Source organism: Octodon degus, unplaced genomic scaffold (genome assembly GCF_000260255.1).
Source record: "Octodon degus isolate 3935 unplaced genomic scaffold, OctDeg1.0 scaffold00048, whole genome shotgun sequence".
In the NCBI taxonomy this organism is placed as follows: Eukaryota; Metazoa; Chordata; class Mammalia; order Rodentia; family Octodontidae; genus Octodon; species Octodon degus.
In genome coordinates this window covers 5,899,998-5,919,176 of record NW_004524624.1, presented here as the reverse complement: position 1 = coordinate 5,919,176, position 19,179 = coordinate 5,899,998, and the positions used below count along the sequence as shown (strand labels likewise).

The 19,179-nt window shown below is 52.5% G+C and overlaps 1 protein-coding gene across 1 annotated transcript; it reads left to right on the top strand.

Annotated features, from left to right (window-relative positions):
• The first annotated feature begins 205 nt into the window (after positions 1–205).
• On the top strand, positions 206–10,514 carry Tspan17 (tetraspanin 17). The gene is made up of 9 exons (XM_004632290.3): positions 206–489; positions 2,721–2,771; positions 2,862–3,008; positions 3,992–4,162; positions 7,328–7,453; positions 7,784–7,831; positions 8,363–8,479; positions 8,554–8,615; positions 9,187–10,514. The coding sequence occupies exons 1-9, from the start codon at positions 403–405 to the stop codon at positions 9,221–9,223; spliced, it is 846 nt and encodes a 281-aa protein (XP_004632347.1). The 5' UTR covers positions 206–402; the 3' UTR covers positions 9,224–10,514.
• Positions 10,515–19,179: the final 8,665 nt, after the last annotated feature.

Sequence of the window (19,179 nt, the reverse complement as noted above, 5' to 3'; positions counted from 1 at the left end):
TATAGTCTCGGACAAGGCAGAAGACTAGAGGCGATAGTACTGAGCCTGCGGCCATCAGCGCCAACAGTGGGCGACTCTGGTGGGTCTGAAGGACAGGGAGAGATTACCGCATCTGGAGCTTGTGGACTCCAAGGCGGGGCTCTGAGGGACTGGGTCGTGTAGGGGGCGGAGCCTCGCGGGGGGTGGGGCCTCTGCCGGGAGGAGGCGGTCTAGGGGCGGGGCCGCGCGCCTGTTGGGGCGGGGCGGGCGCCGGGGGCGGTCTCTGCGGGGCGCTCTGTGTGGCCGCGGCCATGAAGCCGCAGCCGCCGGGCTAGGCCCCGGGCGGCTCCAGCCCAGGCTGGCCCGCAGAAAGCTGGGCCCTGTTCCTGGCCCGGCATCCGGGCCGGCGGGTGGCCCCTCACCATGCCTGGCAAGCACCAACACTTCCAGGAACCCGAGGTCGGCTGCTGCGGGAAATACTTCCTGTTTGGCTTCAACATTGTCTTCTGGGTGAGCGCAGGCTCTGCTTTGGGCCCTGGGCTAGGGGCGGTGGGAGGAGGCTGAATCCCCTGCTAGGGGAGGCTGCTCCCACCTCTGCTGGTTGGGGCTCAGGACCGGCCCCTGACTCCCTCCACCCCCACGCCTAGTCCCGGGACCACCCGAGGGAGTTACCGCGAGGCCCGGATGGCTGGGGGCGGGGCCCAGCTTTGGTGGGGGTTGGGGAGTCTCGCGTGTGACGCCGGAGGCCGATCGGAAGAGGAAGGAGTGTTTGCTGGGAGACCCCTGGGGCGCGCTACGTGCTATCACCCTCTTGCCCGATCTCCTTGTGGGAGCCCAAACGCCACCCTTGGTTTAGCCTGTGGGGAGGAGAGTCTGGCTCATCCCAGCCTCCTAACCGTTCGGGAACCTAGGACTGGTGCCTCGCCCTAGGCTCCTGCAAAGTTGCGTGGGTCTGGCCCTCCCCGACTTATAGCAGGTGCCCGGCGGTTTGCTGGCCGGGAGGCTTGGCGGTCGCCGGGAGAGCAAAGCTGGCCTCCTGCCTGGGGAACTGAAAGCGACATTCCACAGCTGACCTAAACGAGAATGGGTGGGACCGCCCCTGCTCTCCTAAGGGAGCTGTTACTGACCCTCAAAGAGTGGCATCGTTGTGTGCCCCTGCCAAGTCATCTTTGTCTTCTCCCTCCCCCATCCCATCTCTAAAGCTGAGGCCTCTGCAGTCTGCTTCCCAGCCTCGGGTCAGAATGCCCGGTCTTTTCTCCTGTGTTCAGCAGGACTCGGTGGCTCTGTTCTCTACCCACACGCAGCAGGAGCCTGCCCCAGCGTGGGTATCCTTGGCCCTCAGCAGTGCTCAGCACCTGTTCAGGGGGCACGATGGAGGAGAGGAAGTTAGGCCTGACTGTAGCTGTCTAGCTGCGAGGCCTTGGTCAAGTCACCTCCTCCTGGGCCTCAGCTTTCCAGCCCTGGAGCAGATGATACTGAAGTTTGCTTCTCAGGGTTTTTGAGCAAAGAAGTTCTAGTGAGTTGTAGTCTCACAACCACCTTGTCATAGTTTACATTTTATAGATGGGGAAACTGAAGGGATAGGCACTGGGAGGTTAAGTTATTTACCTAGGTCATACAGCCAGGGTGACAGCTGAATAGCAGGATGTGGAGCAGTGAACAGAGGTAGGGCAGTGAGGGGGCCCAGCCCTTGTGTCTTCTGTTAGGGCAAAGTAGAACAGTGAGGGCTTCATGTGGGAGGGATGGGTCTGATCTGGCTTTTGTGTTGGAGGCAGATCTGGATGGCTGCCAGGGGAAACAAGGGTGACACACAGGGCCTGGCTGTGGGGGACAGGAATGAGGGCTGGGATGTAGCTGGGATGGTATGGCTGGGAAAAGCAGGAGAGATCTAGCAGAGTCACAAGGTTGAGGACTGGACTGCTTTGGCCAATGCAGGTGCCTCTAATAGGGGCCCAGAGAAGTTTTTTATTTCCCTGTTAAGCAGGCCCGGGTGTTGCTCTGCTGGGAACTTGTAGTTTCTCCCTGCTCCTAGACTACAGCCCAGTCTTCTCCCTGTGGCTTCTAGGGCCTTGTGGGGACTAGCCTTGCCATCCTTCAGTTTGGACCCAAGATGTGGTCTTACTAAAGAGCCTCCACCTTTCCCCTTCACTTTTCTGTCATCCAGACCTCAGCTAAAATACTCAGTACCCTACTGTCCCTCTAAAGGAACCCAGTCCCTAGTCCCTCCTGTTTGCATCCTCCTGATTTTCTTTAAAGGAGCTAGTTTTATCTGACTTTCCCTTATTCATTTGCTTGCTGTTTATTTGCCATGGATGGTGTGTTTGCTTTGGGGGCTGAGAACAATCATGTCCCATTCACCAGCGTAGTGTCACAGCTTGTAGCAGTGCCTGGGACTGCTTTAGAATTGTCCTGGGGTGGGAGCAGAGTTTGCCGCTACTGCCTTGGGTGAGAATGTCTCAGTTATTTCCTGCTTCAGTTTTAAGTTCCAGGACTTGGTCCCTGAGATCCATCCATTTGCTAGAGGCAGCTTCAGTCCTCCAGGCTGCTCTGTAGGGAAAGAAGTACTGAGATGGGTCCTTGGGAAGGTGGGAAGGACCCTTGACCCTGTTTTCAGCCTGTGTCCCTCCTCCTTTCCCTTGACTTTGAAGGCTCTGAGTGCTGGGCAAGGATGCGTGAGGGTCGGTGAAGGACCCCGTAGTGGCTGGTGGCTAGCCCTGAACCAATTGCTGATTTTCTTGCAGGTGCTGGGAGGCCTATTCCTAGCCATCGGCCTGTGGGCTTGGAGTGAGAAGGTAGGCAGTGGGGTAGGCTGTGGTGCTGCCTGGGGGATGATGTGCTGGAAAAGTCTGTCTCTCACACCAGCCTCTTGCTCCCCTGTGTAGGGTGTTCTCTCCAACATCTCGGCGCTGACAGATCTGGGAGGCCTTGACCCTGTGTGGCTGTTTGTGGTGGTTGGAGGCATCATGTCAGTGTTGGGCTTTGCTGGTTGTATTGGTGCCCTCCGGGAGAACACATTCCTGCTTAAGTTTGTAAGTGCCCCTCCTAACCTGAGGTCCACACCAACCCAATTCTTTTTTTTTTTTTTTTTGTACGTGAAACCAAACTGAAGACTTTGGGCTTGCCAAGCAGGCTGAGCTGTATCCCAAGCCCGCAGCCCAAGTCTTGTAACATTGTTGGTGCTTAGAATGGGGTAGCTTTAGTGTTATGCTATCATATCATTAGATTCATGGTATTTACATCTGTTCAGGTCTTTTCTATTTTAAGCAACCAAAATCCAGTGGCCTAATCATAAAGATACTTGCTGGCACATGTTTAAAAAAAAAAAAAAAAGACTAGGGTTGTGCTGGCCTTGGTGTGCACCACACTGTCCCCTGGCCAGTTCTCTCTCACTTTCTTTCCCCTGCTCTCCCGGGTGGGCTCCCTTCCCTGCTAAGAGAAAGATGCTCAGGAACAAACCAAAGGCTTCATCCTGCCCTGCTAGGAACTGGAGCTGGAGGCTGAGGCACTTTTCTCCCAGGCCTTCTCCCAGAGTGCTTTAATTGCATCTTCTTTGTTGTGATTGGCTGTCTCTAGACCAATCCCTGTGTGCTGGGAGGAAGTAGTGCTCTCATTGGTGGGCTGGTGGCCCACCCCCTGTCCTGTATCTAGGAGTAGAGAGGTGCAGTTTGTTCCATTCTGAATAGAACTGAAGCATGCATCAAGACTAGTTTTTGAAAAAAGCAGTTGAGGTTACCAGACAGAAAAGGCTAGATCAGAACAGTGCTGCCTTTTACCCTAAGACAGTACTAAAAGGGCTGAGGGTGTATCTCAGTGGTAGGTTGCCTGCCTCCGTTATATAGAGTGAGGGTCAACCATAGCTGCATGGGTGTATAAGAAAAGGGAAGCAGTGCTAAAATAAAAGAGGATGGGAACCAGGGACTGTGGCCTCCCTTAGGTCTTGCTGGAGATAGGGGTGGAGGTCTTCTCAGAGACGGCATCTCCAGCCCTTGCGGTCTCTGTGCCCTCAACACAGTTCTCTGTGTTCCTTGGCCTCATCTTCTTCCTGGAGCTGGCGACAGGGATCCTGGCCTTCGTCTTCAAGGACTGGATTCGAGACCAGCTGAACCTCTTCATCAACAACAATGTCAAGGCTTACCGGGATGACATTGACCTCCAGAACCTCATTGACTTTGCTCAGGAATATGTGAGTACATGACAGAGCAGATTCCCCATGTACCAGCACCACCGTTCACCCACACTGGCCAGCAGGCTCCAGGGAAGAGAAGCAGGAGTGTCCATGTGCCAGCCTTGTAGGGACACAGGCTTAGGGAATAGGACGGAGGCTCCTAACTGACAGCTCCCAAGCCAGGGCTTATGACACACTTAGGTGGAGAAATTTTTTTTTTAATGTATTTGGTACAGGGTCTTACTTTGCAGCTTGACTAGTAGTGATCCCCCGTTTCAGCCTCCCCAGCACTGAGATTACAGGCATGCACCACCATGCCTGGTGTTGGTGGCCAGCTCGGTGCACCCTGGGTGGGTCCAGCATGGTCTTTGGTATCAGGGATCAAACTTGTGCTTGCCTAGGCAGGCACTTAGACCACTGAGCTATCTCTAAGGCTCTAGGTGGAGAAATTTTGACATAAAAATACAGCTTTTCCCTTCTAAACGCTGGGCCTAGAGTATTGGCCAGAGCTTCTTTGTGGCTGCCCCTTCTCTAGAAGGGGGGCTCTCTATCATCCCCAGTGTTGTATTTTATTACACTCATCAGCTGTCTTCCCTCACTTATGCCACAGGCTCTCGTCACTTATTAAGGGGCCACGTTCTGAGAAATGCATTGTCGGGATTTCATCACCTTTGCATGCTTTGATGGTTTGAGGTCACCCACTGGATGAGGCCTTTAGAGCTTTGGCAGCCGTGAGATGAGTGAAGCTGCTGCCTATGAGCATGGCATGCTGTTTTACAGTCAGCTTTGTTGAGATAGGACCTTGCTGCATTAGCAGACTGACCTCAGACTCGGTGTAAGCTGTCCTCCCATTCAGACCATCAGGTAGCTGAGACTGCAGGTGTACGCTGCTGCACTCAGCTTACATTTTTAAGTAAATGGAATCCACTTGAAAATAGTTATAAAAGTATAGTACAGTAAGCCAGTGACACTCACTGTTACCATCAACAGGTGTAGTGCGCTGAACGTAATTGTATGTGTGATGCTTTGTACGACTGGTGGCACAGTAAGCTTATTTATACCAGTATTACCACAAACAGGGGAGGAGTGTACTGCAGTATAGCCTAGAACAGCTCTGACCAGTAGATAGGTGATTTGTAACTCCATTATAGTCTTACAAGTGTTATGTTGTGCATGGCTTTCTGTCTTTGGCTTCTGAATACAGCACTGCCTGTATATAAAGCTAACTTCTTTTGTTTGTTTGTTTTGGCGGAACCAGGGATTGAACTCAGGCCCTTGTGCTTGCCAGGGAAGCACTTATTCCACTGAGCCATCTCCTTGGCCCTAAACCTAACTTCTTAGAAGCAGCAGCCAGGGGCTGGGGAGATGGCTCAGTGGAATAAGCACTTGCCTGGCAAGCGCAAAGGCCTGAGTTCAACCCCCAGTTCCACAAAAAAAGCAACACCCAGAGAACTGTTTTTGAAACCTCAGATGCCTCCCACCTGCATGCTCTTGCCCACTCCCAGCACGTGCAATCCCGGACTCCCAGTCTATATCAGTTACTCTTCTCTCATTGCTGGGACAAATACCCAACACCCAAAATTAAGGAAGGAAAGGTTTATTTAGCTCACAGTTAATGGAGGTTTCAGACCATACTGGGCTGGCTGCAAGGCAGAGTGGTACGTGGCAGACAGCAACTGTATGTTCATGGCGGAAGCAAAGAGCAGAAAGCTGGAGCAAACGGGAATAGCGGCAGCAATGGCAACAGAGAGCAAGTCTGTCTCCTTTATGTTGCACTCGGGCTATCCCCCCCCCACCCCCGGGCTGGGTGTAGCACTCATCCGTAGTCCCAGCAGCACTCACACCCATAATCCCAGTGGATCATAAGTCAATCACACACTCTAGAAGTCTGCCCCATGACTGTATGAAGTTTTGGGGGGACAACTAGACCCAAAGTATAACACAGTCACAGCCCTTCGCTCATCACTAAGAGCCAGCTCTGGTGCTCAGAGCTGACCTGGGGCTGGCATCTACCTTGAATTCTTGCCCCACAGCAGAGGCAGACATGGAGCCAGGACATTACAGCTCAAAACGGAATTGAAGTGGACCTACCATTGCCAGCCCCTGTGCTGAGTGTGCATATTTGGTAGTGAAAAGAACTTAAGTCCTCCTAGGGATGACAGTTTGTGTGTGTGTGTGTGTGTGTGTGTGTGTGTGTATGTCTTGTCTGTCTGTGTCCCATGTTGAAACTACAGATTGTGGTAAGAGCTGAGAAGGGGAGGGTGGAGAAATGAAGGCCTCTGGTGACTGTGAAGCCTCCCAAAGGAGGAAAAGGAACAATGATGTGAAAAGAGGGCAGGATGAGCTGCTTCTCCAGCAGGGAAGCAGGCCCTGACAGGTGAGGGCAGCTGTGCTGCAGAGCTGCACGGCTGTGCCTTGCTCCCCACTGGGTCTGTGGTGCCACCTGTGCCTGCTGTTGATGTGGAGCCTCAGCCGCCCTCACACTCTTGCAGCCCTGGTGAGCCAGCTCCCCCGCATCCAGGGTGCCACTTTTAGCTGAGGCTGTGGGCTCTTGTCTCATCATTTGAGTGTGGGCTCCCTGGTTCAGGGCAGCCCTGCACTTGCCCTTGCCCTTGCCCTTGCCCTGCCTAGGGAGGCAGCATAGGATATTCCCAGAAGCAGCCCTGGCAGCAGGCAGCTGGGACCTGGAATGGATGGCTTGTGAGGGTGGCAGGAAGGGAGGGGGGTGAGCAAGGTCCCTGCACCAAAGAGAGGTCTTTGGAAACTTTGGGCCTAATGTGGGGAGACCCAGTGTAGACCTGAGTTTTGGAGACACCTTTGTTCTCGCAGAGATTGACCTCTCCCCAGTCCTTGGAGGTTCAAAGGAAGCCACCACCTTTAAGCTGGTGTCTTGGTGCCTTCTTTTTCCAACATACAGTGGGTTTGGTGGTAAGGAAGGGTAGAGGTGGAGTTAGGGGCCTCCTCCTGCTTCCCCCACCCTAAAGCTCTAGGCTGTTGTCTACTCTGACCCCCTTGGGTCTAGGCCTGGCCTATCTGCTTGGGGATGGGGAGTTGCCCTGCCACCTGGCTCTCTCCAGGTCCCCTGCCAGCCCTTTGTCCTTGCAGCCAGGCTCGTCCCCCACAGGGTGGGCTTGGGCTGGTTGGCCATGGCCTGCTCACCGGGGGCTCTTTTCTGGCCCCCAGTGGTCTTGCTGTGGAGCCCGCGGGCCCAATGACTGGAACCTCAATATCTACTTCAACTGCACTGACTTGAACCCCAGTCGGGAGCGCTGTGGGGTGCCCTTCTCCTGCTGTGTCAGGGACCCTGCGGTGAGTGGGGCCTGGTGAGGAGGGGTGAGGGTGAGGACCCTGCCTAAGAAAAACCCACCACATGGTCTGCTCAGCTCTTTGGGGCCTGGGGTCTGGGTGTGGGGGGCTCCTTTCAGCCAGCTTGTCCACAGGCATGTGGCAGCCTATTCATGTGGTGGCTTCTCTCTTAGCAGAGCCTGGCTCTGATTGTGGTGGGATGGACACAGTGGGACCCTGGGGGATGGGCACTGGTTCCAAGGCCTCCCATACCTTTGTATTGCAGTAGATGCAGCTCTGATCAGCCTGTGAAAGCCCCCTTACCTTATCACTAACTGGTCCATTTCTCTTCAGGAAGATGTCCTCAATACCCAGTGTGGCTATGATGTACGGCTCAAACTGGTGAGGAACAGGGCTGGGGGCATTTGGGGACCCTGGGATGGGCCGGGGTTCCTCATATGAATTCTGAAAGGCCTCAGGAGTTCTTTGGGGAGTGGTTGCTATAGGCCTTGGGTTGGTACTGGGAACCTGTGGGCGTGGGCCCAGCTGGGGTATTCATCCCACCTCTTCATTGAACACTTGCTGTGTGGCTTACATCACCCGAGACCTTGGAGATTCATTGCCAAAGAGATGCAGACCTGTCCTCAGGGAGTAACAAGAGTAAACTCATAGCTATAAATACAGACAAGCACAGCAGTTGCAGCTGAGCGTGTGGATGATGACTGGATAGGGGCTGGGCAATCAGGGAAGGTGCTTTGGAGGAGGCGTCTGTACTGAGACCCTGCAAGAAGAACCCAGCTGTGCACAGGCCTTGTGAGTGAGCTTCTGGGCTGGGCCAAGCTTACTTGGCAAGCCAAAGGTGCAGGGGAGAACGAGTTTGCGGTGAGGCCCGTAGTGGCAGGTGCACTTAGCCTGGTGCCTGTGTGCCTGTAGGAGCTGGAGCAGCAGGGCTTCATCCACACCAAAGGCTGCGTGGGCCAGTTTGAGAAGTGGCTGCAGGACAACCTGATTGTTGTGGCTGGTGTCTTCGTGGGCATCGCCCTACTTCAGGTACTGTGTGGCCCGGCACCCTTCCCCTTGCCCAGAGCCCACCACCCCTCCTTCATCTGCTCCCTGTCTTACAGATCTTTGGCATCTGCCTGGCCCAGAACCTTGTGAGTGACATCAAGGCAGTGAAGGCCAACTGGTGAGGCTGCCAGGGACCATGGCGACACATCTAGGCTGCTTATAGGGGCCCCCAAGACCCTCCTCCTGTGCTTATGACAGGCAAGGCCCAGGAGGTTTCTGCTCTGACCTGAGCCCCAAAGGGGTTCTGAAGTGTAGAGATGCTGTCAGCCCACAGGGAAAGCCACTGTGGCAGGCAGCCCCAGGCTGCTTGTCCTGGAGCTCTGTGTGCACAGAGGGGGTGTGTATAAGTGTATTCACATGCGCACGGGGAACTACCACTGTAGCAACTGTTGGGGTAGCGGGCTCTCCAGGGGGCTGGGAAGCGCAGCTAAGAGGGTACAGGCCAGGCTGGTTGGGGGCTGCTGTGGAGAGGTCTGCCTGTGTCCTCTGGGCCCGTGCTGGGACACCTTCTCCATGTGTGGCTGGGGGTTTGGGGGAAGCTCTGCAGCCTGCTACTGCCCGGCCACTGCCTTAGCTTCAGAGCTGTCTCTCCCAGCTCTGACCTTGAGCTTGCCCGGGAGCCCACCTCAGCCTGTATCTGTGACTCTGAAATAGGTCCAAGAATTTTTTCTCTCTTGCTTGCCTCTCAGGATCAAACATGATGATGGCTACAAACTGCTCAAATAAACAAAACTTTGAAAACTACTGGCTTGTGCCCACCACCTTGAAGGTTCAGTCAGCTGTGAGGCCTCAGCCAGGGCCTCACAGAGCCCTCCAGCCAGGCCCGCTGGCCCAGACCCATTCACTCAGCAAAGCTTCTTTGGCCCAGGTAGTTCAAACGTTTGAGACAACCTTTAAAAAAATGGGCATATTTCACATAAAAATCCAGATGCCCTGCTTCTATTGAAGAATTACCATCTGGCCACACCAGCTCTTCAGTGGCATTGTCACCTGGGACATAAGCTTCTATGATCACTGAGGCCCCATTTTGCCTGTTGTCACCTAAGTGCCCCGCCTGATCTCCATGGGCTGGGAGTTGGCCTCTCTCCACCTCTGGATTATCGCCTGCAAGTCCCAGCCTGCTGTGGCCAAGACAAGTGAGGTACGGGGATATGAAGAATGGGAAGACTGGCCCTCATCCTGAAGAGGTGCTGGCCACAGAGGGCATCTGGCCCTGCTGGGAACTGAGGTGGGTTCCTGAAGGCCCAGGAAGCGGGCTGGGAGGTGGGTAGGAATCAGGCTGCAAATGAAGTCGCTGGAATCCCAAGGTGTAGCATCTAGCAGGTTGGAAGGAACCTGTTTGGGGTCACAGATTATGATTCTTAGCAGCGATGGCAAACCTTTTAGAACTTTCAGTGATAACAAATATCCTAGGTTCGCTGCCACTGGTTCTTGGGTGATGATGGAATCAAGTTCACAAATCTTATGGCCTGCAGACCGGTCTCGTGGTCACCAGAGGGCGCACCAAGACAGCGTTTCCTGGTTTTGGACGTTTTCCTTCCAATCTCACCCCAACAGAATAAGGTCTGCTCTTCCGATCTCTTCACATTCTGCTGAATTTGAAAACTTGTAAAGGAGCAAAATAGCTCAGGCCTGGGAAGTTTGTTTCCCAGCTCTGCCCCATCACAGTTATATTTTGAAGGGGTTTGTGGAGTGGCCCTGCCTCACCTCTCCTCGGGCCTGTGGAAGACTGGAGGGAGCGGCCTAATTCAGAGGTCTCGGCTCAGATTTCCTCAGGGCCCAGCACGTTTTTGCTGAATGAGGTTGGCCTTTGACAGCTGAGGCCCACTTCTCTTTGATAACCACAGTGGGTGGTGACGGACACGAACTTCTCTTTGACAACCACAGTGGATGGGGACTGGACACAAAAGTAGCTGGTACTGTCCAATTGGTCGCAGGCTGGGAGGACAGTGCGGTGTGGCAGGCACTATGTGGTGGGTGGTTTTGACATGCTACAATAAATGCAGCTCCAAATGCAGCCCAGGTGTCTTGCTGTTTGGTTGGCTGGCTGGTATTGGTGGTGTTTTTTTTGTTTGTTTGTTTTTTTGCAGAACCAGGGATTGAACTGAGGCTCTTGTGCTTGCCAGGCAAGCACTTATTCTACTGAGCCATCTCCTCGGCCTCTGGTGGTTTTTTTTGTGACAGGGTCTTACTGTGCTATTCAGGTTTGCCTTGAAATTGTGGCATCCAGTCTCAGCCTCCTGAGTGCTAGGATTACAGGAGCATGGTATCACTCTGAGCTTTCACAGTTCTAAATTTCAAGTGCTTGGGTTTGGAATATAGCTCAACCTACCTGACAAGCGTAAGGTCCTGAGTTCAATTCCCAGTGTACCCCACTCAGTTCTTTTTTAGTGTATTTGGTATAGGGTCTCACTATACAGCTCGGACTTGTAGTGATCCTTCTGTTTTCAGCCTCTCTAGCGCTAGGATTACAGGTGTGCACTACCACGCACACCTCAGTAGCCTGCTCAGTATACCTGAGGGTGGGGCCTGTGGTGCCAGGGATTGATCTGTGGTCCCTGTGCTTGCCTAAGCAGGCGCTTAGGCTGCTGAGCTATCTCACTGCCCCTCCCCTCCCAATTTTTTTTTCCCCCAATGCTTTTGCTTTCAGTTTCCCCCTTAAACCGTACAACACCCTTGTAAAGTGGATGATTTATTTATTTTACGGAACTGGGGATTGAACTCATTCCCTTGCACTTGCCAGGGAAGTGCTTATTCCACTGAGCCATCGCCCCTGCCCCGACCCTTGTAAAGTGGAGTTTCTTTTCTTGAAGGGGAAATGGGCTCAGAGAGGGGAGGGAGGTCCCCTAGAACACACTGCTGGGAAGGTCCCCAGAGCTGTCCCCATGCTAGAATTTTGTCCCATATTCGTTCTGCCTTGATAGCTTTGGGTAAAACGTGTAGTCAAAGTATTAACCAGTAAGGGCTGTGGCGCAATACTCATTCCCCAGGTATGTCGTACATCTACTTAGGTGAAGGGCACAGGAGAACATGCGTGCATTCACGCGGGGGAGACGGCAAGCAAGTGCTCTCCAGAACATAGTGAGTGTGGGGGCCTAGAAGAGTCAGCATCTCAGTGACACCCTGGGGAAGGGTGTTCTAGGTTTTTCTTCTAGCTTCTGCAGACTCCCCAAGGCCACTGGGCTTGGTATGAGGGAGTCCAGGGTGGCTGGAGAAATGGGAGTAGATGAGGGGCACAAGGAGCAGGTGGAGCGGAAGTGGTAGGCCAGGGTGTCTAGAAACAGGCTGGGTAAGGTGGGCTGGGAGTGACGGGTAGGAGTGGTGACCGCTTGGGGCCCAGAGTGCTCCAAGACCCAGGACAGCTGTTCTGCCCACCCATTTGTCCTTGTGTTGGTCTGTTCTTTCCTCACTGACCCTCCTTAGTCCATTGTTGCCCACTCAGGTCCTGGCCAAAGGCTGGGAAACTGAGGCAGCTCTGACCTGCCCCTGCCCTCCCTGACCCCAGTCTTGGCAGAGGCAGAGAGGGAACAGTTGCTAGGTTACAGTGTGTGTGTGCTGAGCACCTGGTGGTCATGCTAGTTGAGGTTTGGGACTTGTTAGTGACCTCTTCCCAAAACAGGACATGGCAGAGTTCTTGATCATGGGGCTCCTGCCTACGATGCAGCCTTCCCAGGTATGAAGGAAGCTCTAAGCTGACTCCATGCATCACTCCAGTTGGGGCCCTGGTCCATGGGGACCAAGGTTACGCAATCTGTGTTGGGACAGCGCACACACTGGTTGGTGGTGACAGGGAGGGTGGAGGGCATGTGCCAGCTTGGGAGTTCCCCAGGAGTCCTGACCTGCTTAATCCAGCTATGCACAGGAGAGGCTGCCAGCAAGTCTGCCCTCATGACACGAGGACATCTTTTACTCCAGGATACCCCAGTGGTAGAGCCAGAGGAATAAACAGAAGCGCCAGATTAATCCTAGGTTGAGTGGTCTGAAGGCCTCATGGATGTCCCAGGAGGCTAAGGCAGGTGACTACCAGAGGGTGCAGAGTACAGTCCATGCCCCATGTCCTGGTCAGCACAGGACAGGACTGGCAGCAGATGAGGGGCCGACGTGGAACCATTCCTACAGCCAAGCAAGACCAGGCCAGTATTCCAGGAACCTGGGGTGACACTGTTGGTGCCAGATTCAGGCCTTGTCCACCTTGCCCACCATCTACCCTGTCTTAAGGGCTTTGGGGTGAACCGCACTACGTAACCTATGGATGCTTCTCCTGGTAGGCAAAGAGACGAGTTTGCCTCTGAGCTGGTGGGCACAGTGTCTGGCAGCAGAACTTCAAAAAGTGTGTGCATGATGGATAGCATTGCCTTTAGAATGCTGGAGCAACATACTCCATCACGCACACCTCCTCTCAGCCAGATGTACTAAGCACCCACTGTGTGCCGGGCATTGTTGTAGGCACTTGGGATGCAAAAGAGAACAAAACAAAGATCCGCCAGGCACTCGGCTGAGCTGTTCCAGTCAGGTCTGCCTGCTTTGCAAGGGGCCAGTTAGTATACCAGATTTCCAAGCCATATAACTACCCAGTTTGTGCCCTCGTGGTGGGGCAGCTCAAGACAAGATGTCAACAGAGAGGCAAACGTTGCAGTAATGTTTTATTTACAAGTGCTGAAATTTGAATGACATACAATTTTCAAATACCATAAGCTATCATCCTTTTGATTTTCTACCACTGAAAAATAGCAAAGTAGCTCTGGAGCTGGACTGGAATAGGCTGTGAGTTGGCCTCACCTCTGGCTGGAGCGTGCTAGGTGCTAGTGTAGGAAGGAGGCGGCAAGCACAGTGGACGTTGTAGTGGGGAACTGACCTGAAAATGTTAGCACCAGGTAAGGGTACTGAGAGGGCAGGTGTTCAGTGGGCCTCACCGAGAAAGCCAGATGGAGCCGTGGCCCTTTAAGGTATTTTTGATAGTGCACATAAAATAGCCCATTCTACCCTAAAAGAAAAAAAAAAGTAAAAGCTCTCTACTGTGCCCTCTCATCCCCTCCAGCCTCCTCTGGTGTAGATGGCACATTTGTCTCAATAGTGTTGTGGGGAGAGGGTTGCACAGCACTGGTGAACATGAAATTTCATGGATGCTCAAGGGCCTTATACAAAGTGACATGTTACTTGCATATAAAGTAAGCACATCCTCCTTTATAGTTTTAAAATGTTATTGAGGGGCTGGGGAGATGGCTCCATGGAGTAAGCGCTTCCCTGGCAAGCACCAGGGCCTGAGTTCAATCCCCTGTTCCGCAAAAAAAAATAAAAAGATAAAATGTTATTGATTGTGGTGGTAAACTCAAGACCTTTGTATATTTCCAGCCCTCAAATTTTGTTTTAATTTTGAGATAGGGTCCCACTAAGTTGTTCAGAATGGGCTTAAACTTGTGATCCTCCTGCCTCTGCCTCTCAGACTGCTGGCATTATAGGCATGTACCACCATGCCTGACATAAATTCATTTTTAACTGATAAGTCAGAATATTAAAAACTACACATATTACTACCATGTGATGTTTTGATGCATGTATATCTTGCATAGGGCTTAAACATGTTTATTCCCTCAAATATTTGTCATTTCTGCACAGTGAAAATGGTCAAGCTCCTTTTAGCTTTTTGCAATGTGTAGAACATTATCATTACCCATTGTTATCCTGCTGTGGAATAAGCGCTTCCCTTGGATGGAACTTCCTGCTGCTGTCTCTGTAACTTAGTACCTGGGATCAGCCTTCCTCCACCCCCCAAACCCAAAGTCCTTAGTCTTTGGCAAACACCGTTCTACTCTACTTCTATGAAGTCAATGTTTTTAGATCCTACATATGTGATTGTGCAATGCTTGCCTTTTTATGCCTGGCTTAGTTCACTTAACATAATCTCCAGTCCCATCCACATTGCCACAAATGACAGGATTTCTTTCATTTTTACTTTATGGCTGCTAGATTACTTATGATACCAAGTATAATGCAAGTACTATAAATAGTTGCTATACTATAATCAGTGATGGCAAAACTTTAGAGCATTCCATAACAGCCGCTGCAGCTCATGAGCACAAGTTTGCCACCAAAAATGTACTATATTATTTGCAATAATGACAAGAAGAAATGTGTACACATTCAGTACAGACACAGCCATCACAGGCTGCCAAGAACAATGTGACACTTTTCCTGAATCTTTTCCATCTAGGGCTGGTTAAATCCTTGGATGCAGAGTCTTGAGGATGTGGATATGGGCAGCCAACTGTATATCTTTCCAAAGCTTTTACATTTAAAGTTTTTACACTCATTTATGCACAAGAAATGTTTAGTGTAATTTCCTGTGTGTTTTGAATGTCAGGACAGTGTCCCATTTCTGTAGCTTGCTCTCAGCCCCATGGTATATTTGGCAGACCTCACTGCATACTAGGCTGCGTGAGGTCTTAGGACTGCAGCATGACTACTTTGCTTCACCCAGCAGAGCTGGGCTTCTGCCCCTCAGGGACTCTGTGCTCCAAAACTCCAGTGAGTGCCGTAGTCAGGCAGTCTTTCCTAGAGTTCTGGCTGCAGCAGCCACTGCTTTGCTGGGCAGATGGATGAGGGATGTGGGGGAGGGGTGACTCCAGGTCATGGCTGGTGGCAAAAGTGGCCCTGGTACTCCTCTGGTTGGACCTAGGTCTTCATTTTTTCATTTCTATTTTGTCAGCCTGACACCGGCTCAATTTGTAACTTTTCCAGACCTGGGAACCTGGAACTCCACCCATCGTATATGTGTAAGACACACAGTTAAGGGCCGGTGAGATAATTCAGAGGTCTAACACACCTGCTTAGGTAAGCTTAGGCAAACACAGGGATTGCTCTTCAATCCCCATTACCACATGCTGTGCCAGCCCCACCCTCAGGGTGTGCTGAGCGGGCAAAAAAGTTATCCCTGAGGCTGTGCCACGGTAATGTCGCCTTGGTTTCCTTTTCAGTTACATGGAGAGACAAGGATGTGAGTGAGTGCCCTGCGTAGCCCTATGGTGGCCCGAGTGTCTTTCCAGCCTTTGATGGAGGCTGCCTGGATGCTTAGGGCCCTGGATACCTCTGTACAGCCTGTCCTACTTTCAAGGGTGTACTATGTGGCGGTCTGCTCATTCCCGAGGCTGTTTCCTGGAGGCCAGCCCTTCCCAGGCTACTCCAGCATGTCCCCTGGGGAGGGGGAGGGCCCTGCAGGTTTCTACACGGAGTTCCAGCTGGCTCAGGCATCATCCAACATTGGCAAGAACTTCTGCCTGCCAGGTCATGCTGGACACTGGGAATTGAGACTCCAACACAGTCCCTGTCCCCAAGGGATTCAGTCAAAACAGACTTGCACATCACCTGTCTGTGAAAGTGATTGATTTCTTCATATAGAAGGTAGACAGGCCAGTGGTTAAAAACTGCAAACTGGCTGAGAAGATAAGTGTGAAGCCTTCTCTGATCCCCGGTCTCCCCATCTCTGAGGGCAGCTCCTGCCACCAGTCCATTCCATGTCTTCCCAGAGATGGCTGTGCGTTAGAAAGCAGAGCTCAGGGAACTGCAAGCCAGAACCCAATCCACAGCATTCTGCACTGACCAGCATTCCTGTAAGATAATTACACATCAGTATGTATAGATCACCCGGTTCTTTACAGCAGCAGCAAGCCGATAATGATAGTGCGGACTTGCACTTTCTATATGGGGGACGCTCCTTGGAGCACTTTATTTATATTAACTGACCTACTCCTGGTAACAACTCAAGGAGACAAGCACCCTGCTCGCTCCACTCTACAGGTGAGGAAGTTCCATCCTGTGGACGTGCTATGATTGCTTATTCAGCCCCTCTGGATGGACTTGTAGGATGCTTCCGGGCACTGATGATCCTTGTTCTTTTATCTTTGAACAGTTGTATCCCTGTAGGATAAATGCTTCGAGATGAATTGCTGGGTTAAAGGGCATGTGCATTTTAAATTTACATAGCTATTGCCAGATTGCCCTCCACAGAGGTCGTACCCATTTAAAGTCTTTCAAATAACATAAGGTGGCACCTTCCCCTCCCACTAACGAACGGCCTTTAGCCGCAATTTCCATCTCTGCCAATCTGATAGAAGACAGCATCTCTCCTTGTGGCTTTCCTGTGCATAGCTCTTATGAGAGAGGTCAAGGGTCTCTTCATACAAATGAATGTGATCAATTGTCACTAGAATTGTGGCACGGCAACGGAAAGAGGGTGGCCCAAGCCTGCAGTGGGTTTTCTGACTGGGGTGCAGGAGGGGTTGCAACATCAGGAGTGTTGCAGGTTTGCGGTGTGTGCTGTAGATGCAGGGAGGGCATGGTTGGCAGGCAGAAGGGCCTGAGCGAAGCCTCAGGACACCCCACACAGGCCATTTCTTTCTTTCTTCTTTTCTTTTTTGTACCAGGGATCAAACTTGGGACCTTGTGCTTGCCAAACAGGTGCTTAGGTGGCTGAGTTATCTACCAGCCCAGCCATTTCCTCTTCTTTTTTGCACATGAGAGCTAAAATACAGTTCCAGGGAGAGAGGAGGAGTCCCTTGCCTGCAGGGGACATCTTCTCCCCCAAGAAGCCTGCCCCAGCCTCAGTGAGGTGCTCTTCACCCAGCATCTTCTCCACCCCCTTGCCCTCTCAGTCCCTCCCAACAGCCCTGCCACCAGCCGGAGCGTACATCCTCATTAGCACGGTTCAGTGGCTAGCTCTGGTAATTGATCTCCCTCTGGCCTGGTGTGGACAGCAGCTAATAGGGATGAATGGAGCGGGAAGTGCCGTGGGGGGTGGGGAAGAGGATCACTCAGAGGCTGGTCGCACAGGGAGAAGAGGCTGGGGGTGATGCACCGTGCAGGTCTGGGATTCAAGCATCTGAAGTCGCCTCTGCCCCCTGGCCCATTGGGGTGGAATCTCAACCCCAGCTCCAGCCCTGGGGCAGAATGAGCAGACAGGTCGGCAATGGCTCTGGAATTCAGCTTCACTGGGGTGGAAGCAGGTTCTGGGTGCAGGGAGCAGTCTTGGAAGTGGTATTCAAGTTTCAGAAATTGGAAGAGGCTGTGGGCTTGGGAGCCCCAGGACAGGTAGTCAGTGTGTGGGAGGGGCCAAGAGGAACACTCTGAAGTTGCTTAGAGCAGCCAGGGGGCAGACTGTGAGCCAGACAGGTTCACATTGTTCAATCAGTCAGCAAATATTTGTTGAACTTACTGAGTGCCAGGAACTGCGCTAGGCCCTAGATGGATACGAGGCAGCCTATATTATTTATAGTCAAGATATTCAATAATATATTCTTCTGTGGGTGGCAGGAGGTAGCTAAGTGCTCAGAAGTATTTCTTATTTGCAGGATTATGTGATGGGGGTGGGTGAATGGAGGTGCTATTTAAGAAGGGATCCGGGAGCTGTCTCTGTGGAGGCCACAGGGTCAGAGAGGAAGAAAAAGCACTTCGGGCCCAGGGGACAGGGAGTGCAATGGTCCTGAGGTGGAATGTGCTGGGCCACAGTGGTTAGAGCATGGCCTGTGAGGAAGACTAAACTGAGAAACTATTGGCAGTAAAGCAAAGACAGACGTGGTCCAGGCCAAAAGCCCAGCTGTCACTTTTGAGAGGTCATCGTGGATAGGACCCCTTTCCTGAGGTGGCCGTGGCCAAACACAGAGGCAGAGAAAGATCTTGCCTAGGTCAGTTGGAGGCCAGGACCCCAGGACGCCAGGGAAGCCAGGCTTGTGAGATGCTGGGCACTGTGGTGACCAGGCCTGCAAAGGGAAGGAGGAGGCTGTCGGGTCAGCCTGGGCCAGACCTCAGCAGTGCAAAGCAGCCTTTGTGGGAGAAGGAGTCTAGCCCTGTGCTGGCACAGTGGCCTGCATGGGCTGATTTCTAGCTTGGCTTGCAAGCCCAACCCAGATAACCCCCCCAGTGACCGGGAAATCTATTCCAAGTGTTAAAGTGGCACAGCAAAGCTTAATACCCAAGTAGGATGGCGTCAGCCTGGCAGCCAAGCAGGAGCATTCTAGAATTCGTTCAGGGTTTTAGACATAAAACCCACGTATATTTTTTATGGGCAATTTAAGCAATTTTCAAGGGTAATCTTGACTGTTCTCTTGATTTTTGCCATATGTGCTGACTTCGCTGTTGAATACCCAAGCTGGATGCGGCTGTTTTGGTGCCTGTGGGGTTCAGGCACAGCCTGGACCCACCCTGAGTGGGGGCCTGCACCAGGGGAGAGCCGCAAAGAAAGGAAGACAGGTCAGTCCCCTCCTCAGTTGGGCGTTTGCACTCCTGCACCCCTGCCTCGATTGTTCCCTCAGTCTACACTACCATCCCCTCACAGACCAGCCCTGCTCGGTCTCCATGTTCTGTTCACATGTTCCTTGCTTTCCCTGCTGCCCCGACCTACCTTGTTCCTTCTCCAGGCTTTTGCATGCCTCTGCTGGAGAAAAGGAAGTACACTTGCCCACAGTGTCTGGGGCTTCCATTTCCACTGATTCAAAAATTGCAGATAAAAGTATTTGATCTAGGGCTGGTGAGATGGCTCAGTGGTCTAAAGCACCTACTTAGAACAAGCTTAGCAATGCACATGGACCGCGGTTCAATTCCCCAGCACCACATGCCAGCCAGCCCCACTGCCAGGCAGGCTGAGCTAGCTACACACACACACACACACACACACACACACACACACACAC

What these genes read in the sequence shown, in the direction of transcription:
- Tspan17 (XM_004632290.3), top strand. Translation starts at nt 403, where the DNA reads ATGCCTGGCAAGCACCAACACTTCCAGGAACCCGAGGTCGGCTGCTGC. An exon ending in TTGACTTTGCTCAGGAATAT is followed by an intron (nt 4,163 to 7,327) that starts GTGAGTACATGA and finishes TCTGGCCCCCAG; the next exon opens with TGGTCTTGCTGTGGAGCCCG. An exon ending in TGGGCATCGCCCTACTTCAG is followed by an intron (nt 8,480 to 8,553) that starts GTACTGTGTGGC and finishes CCTGTCTTACAG; the next exon opens with ATCTTTGGCATCTGCCTGGC.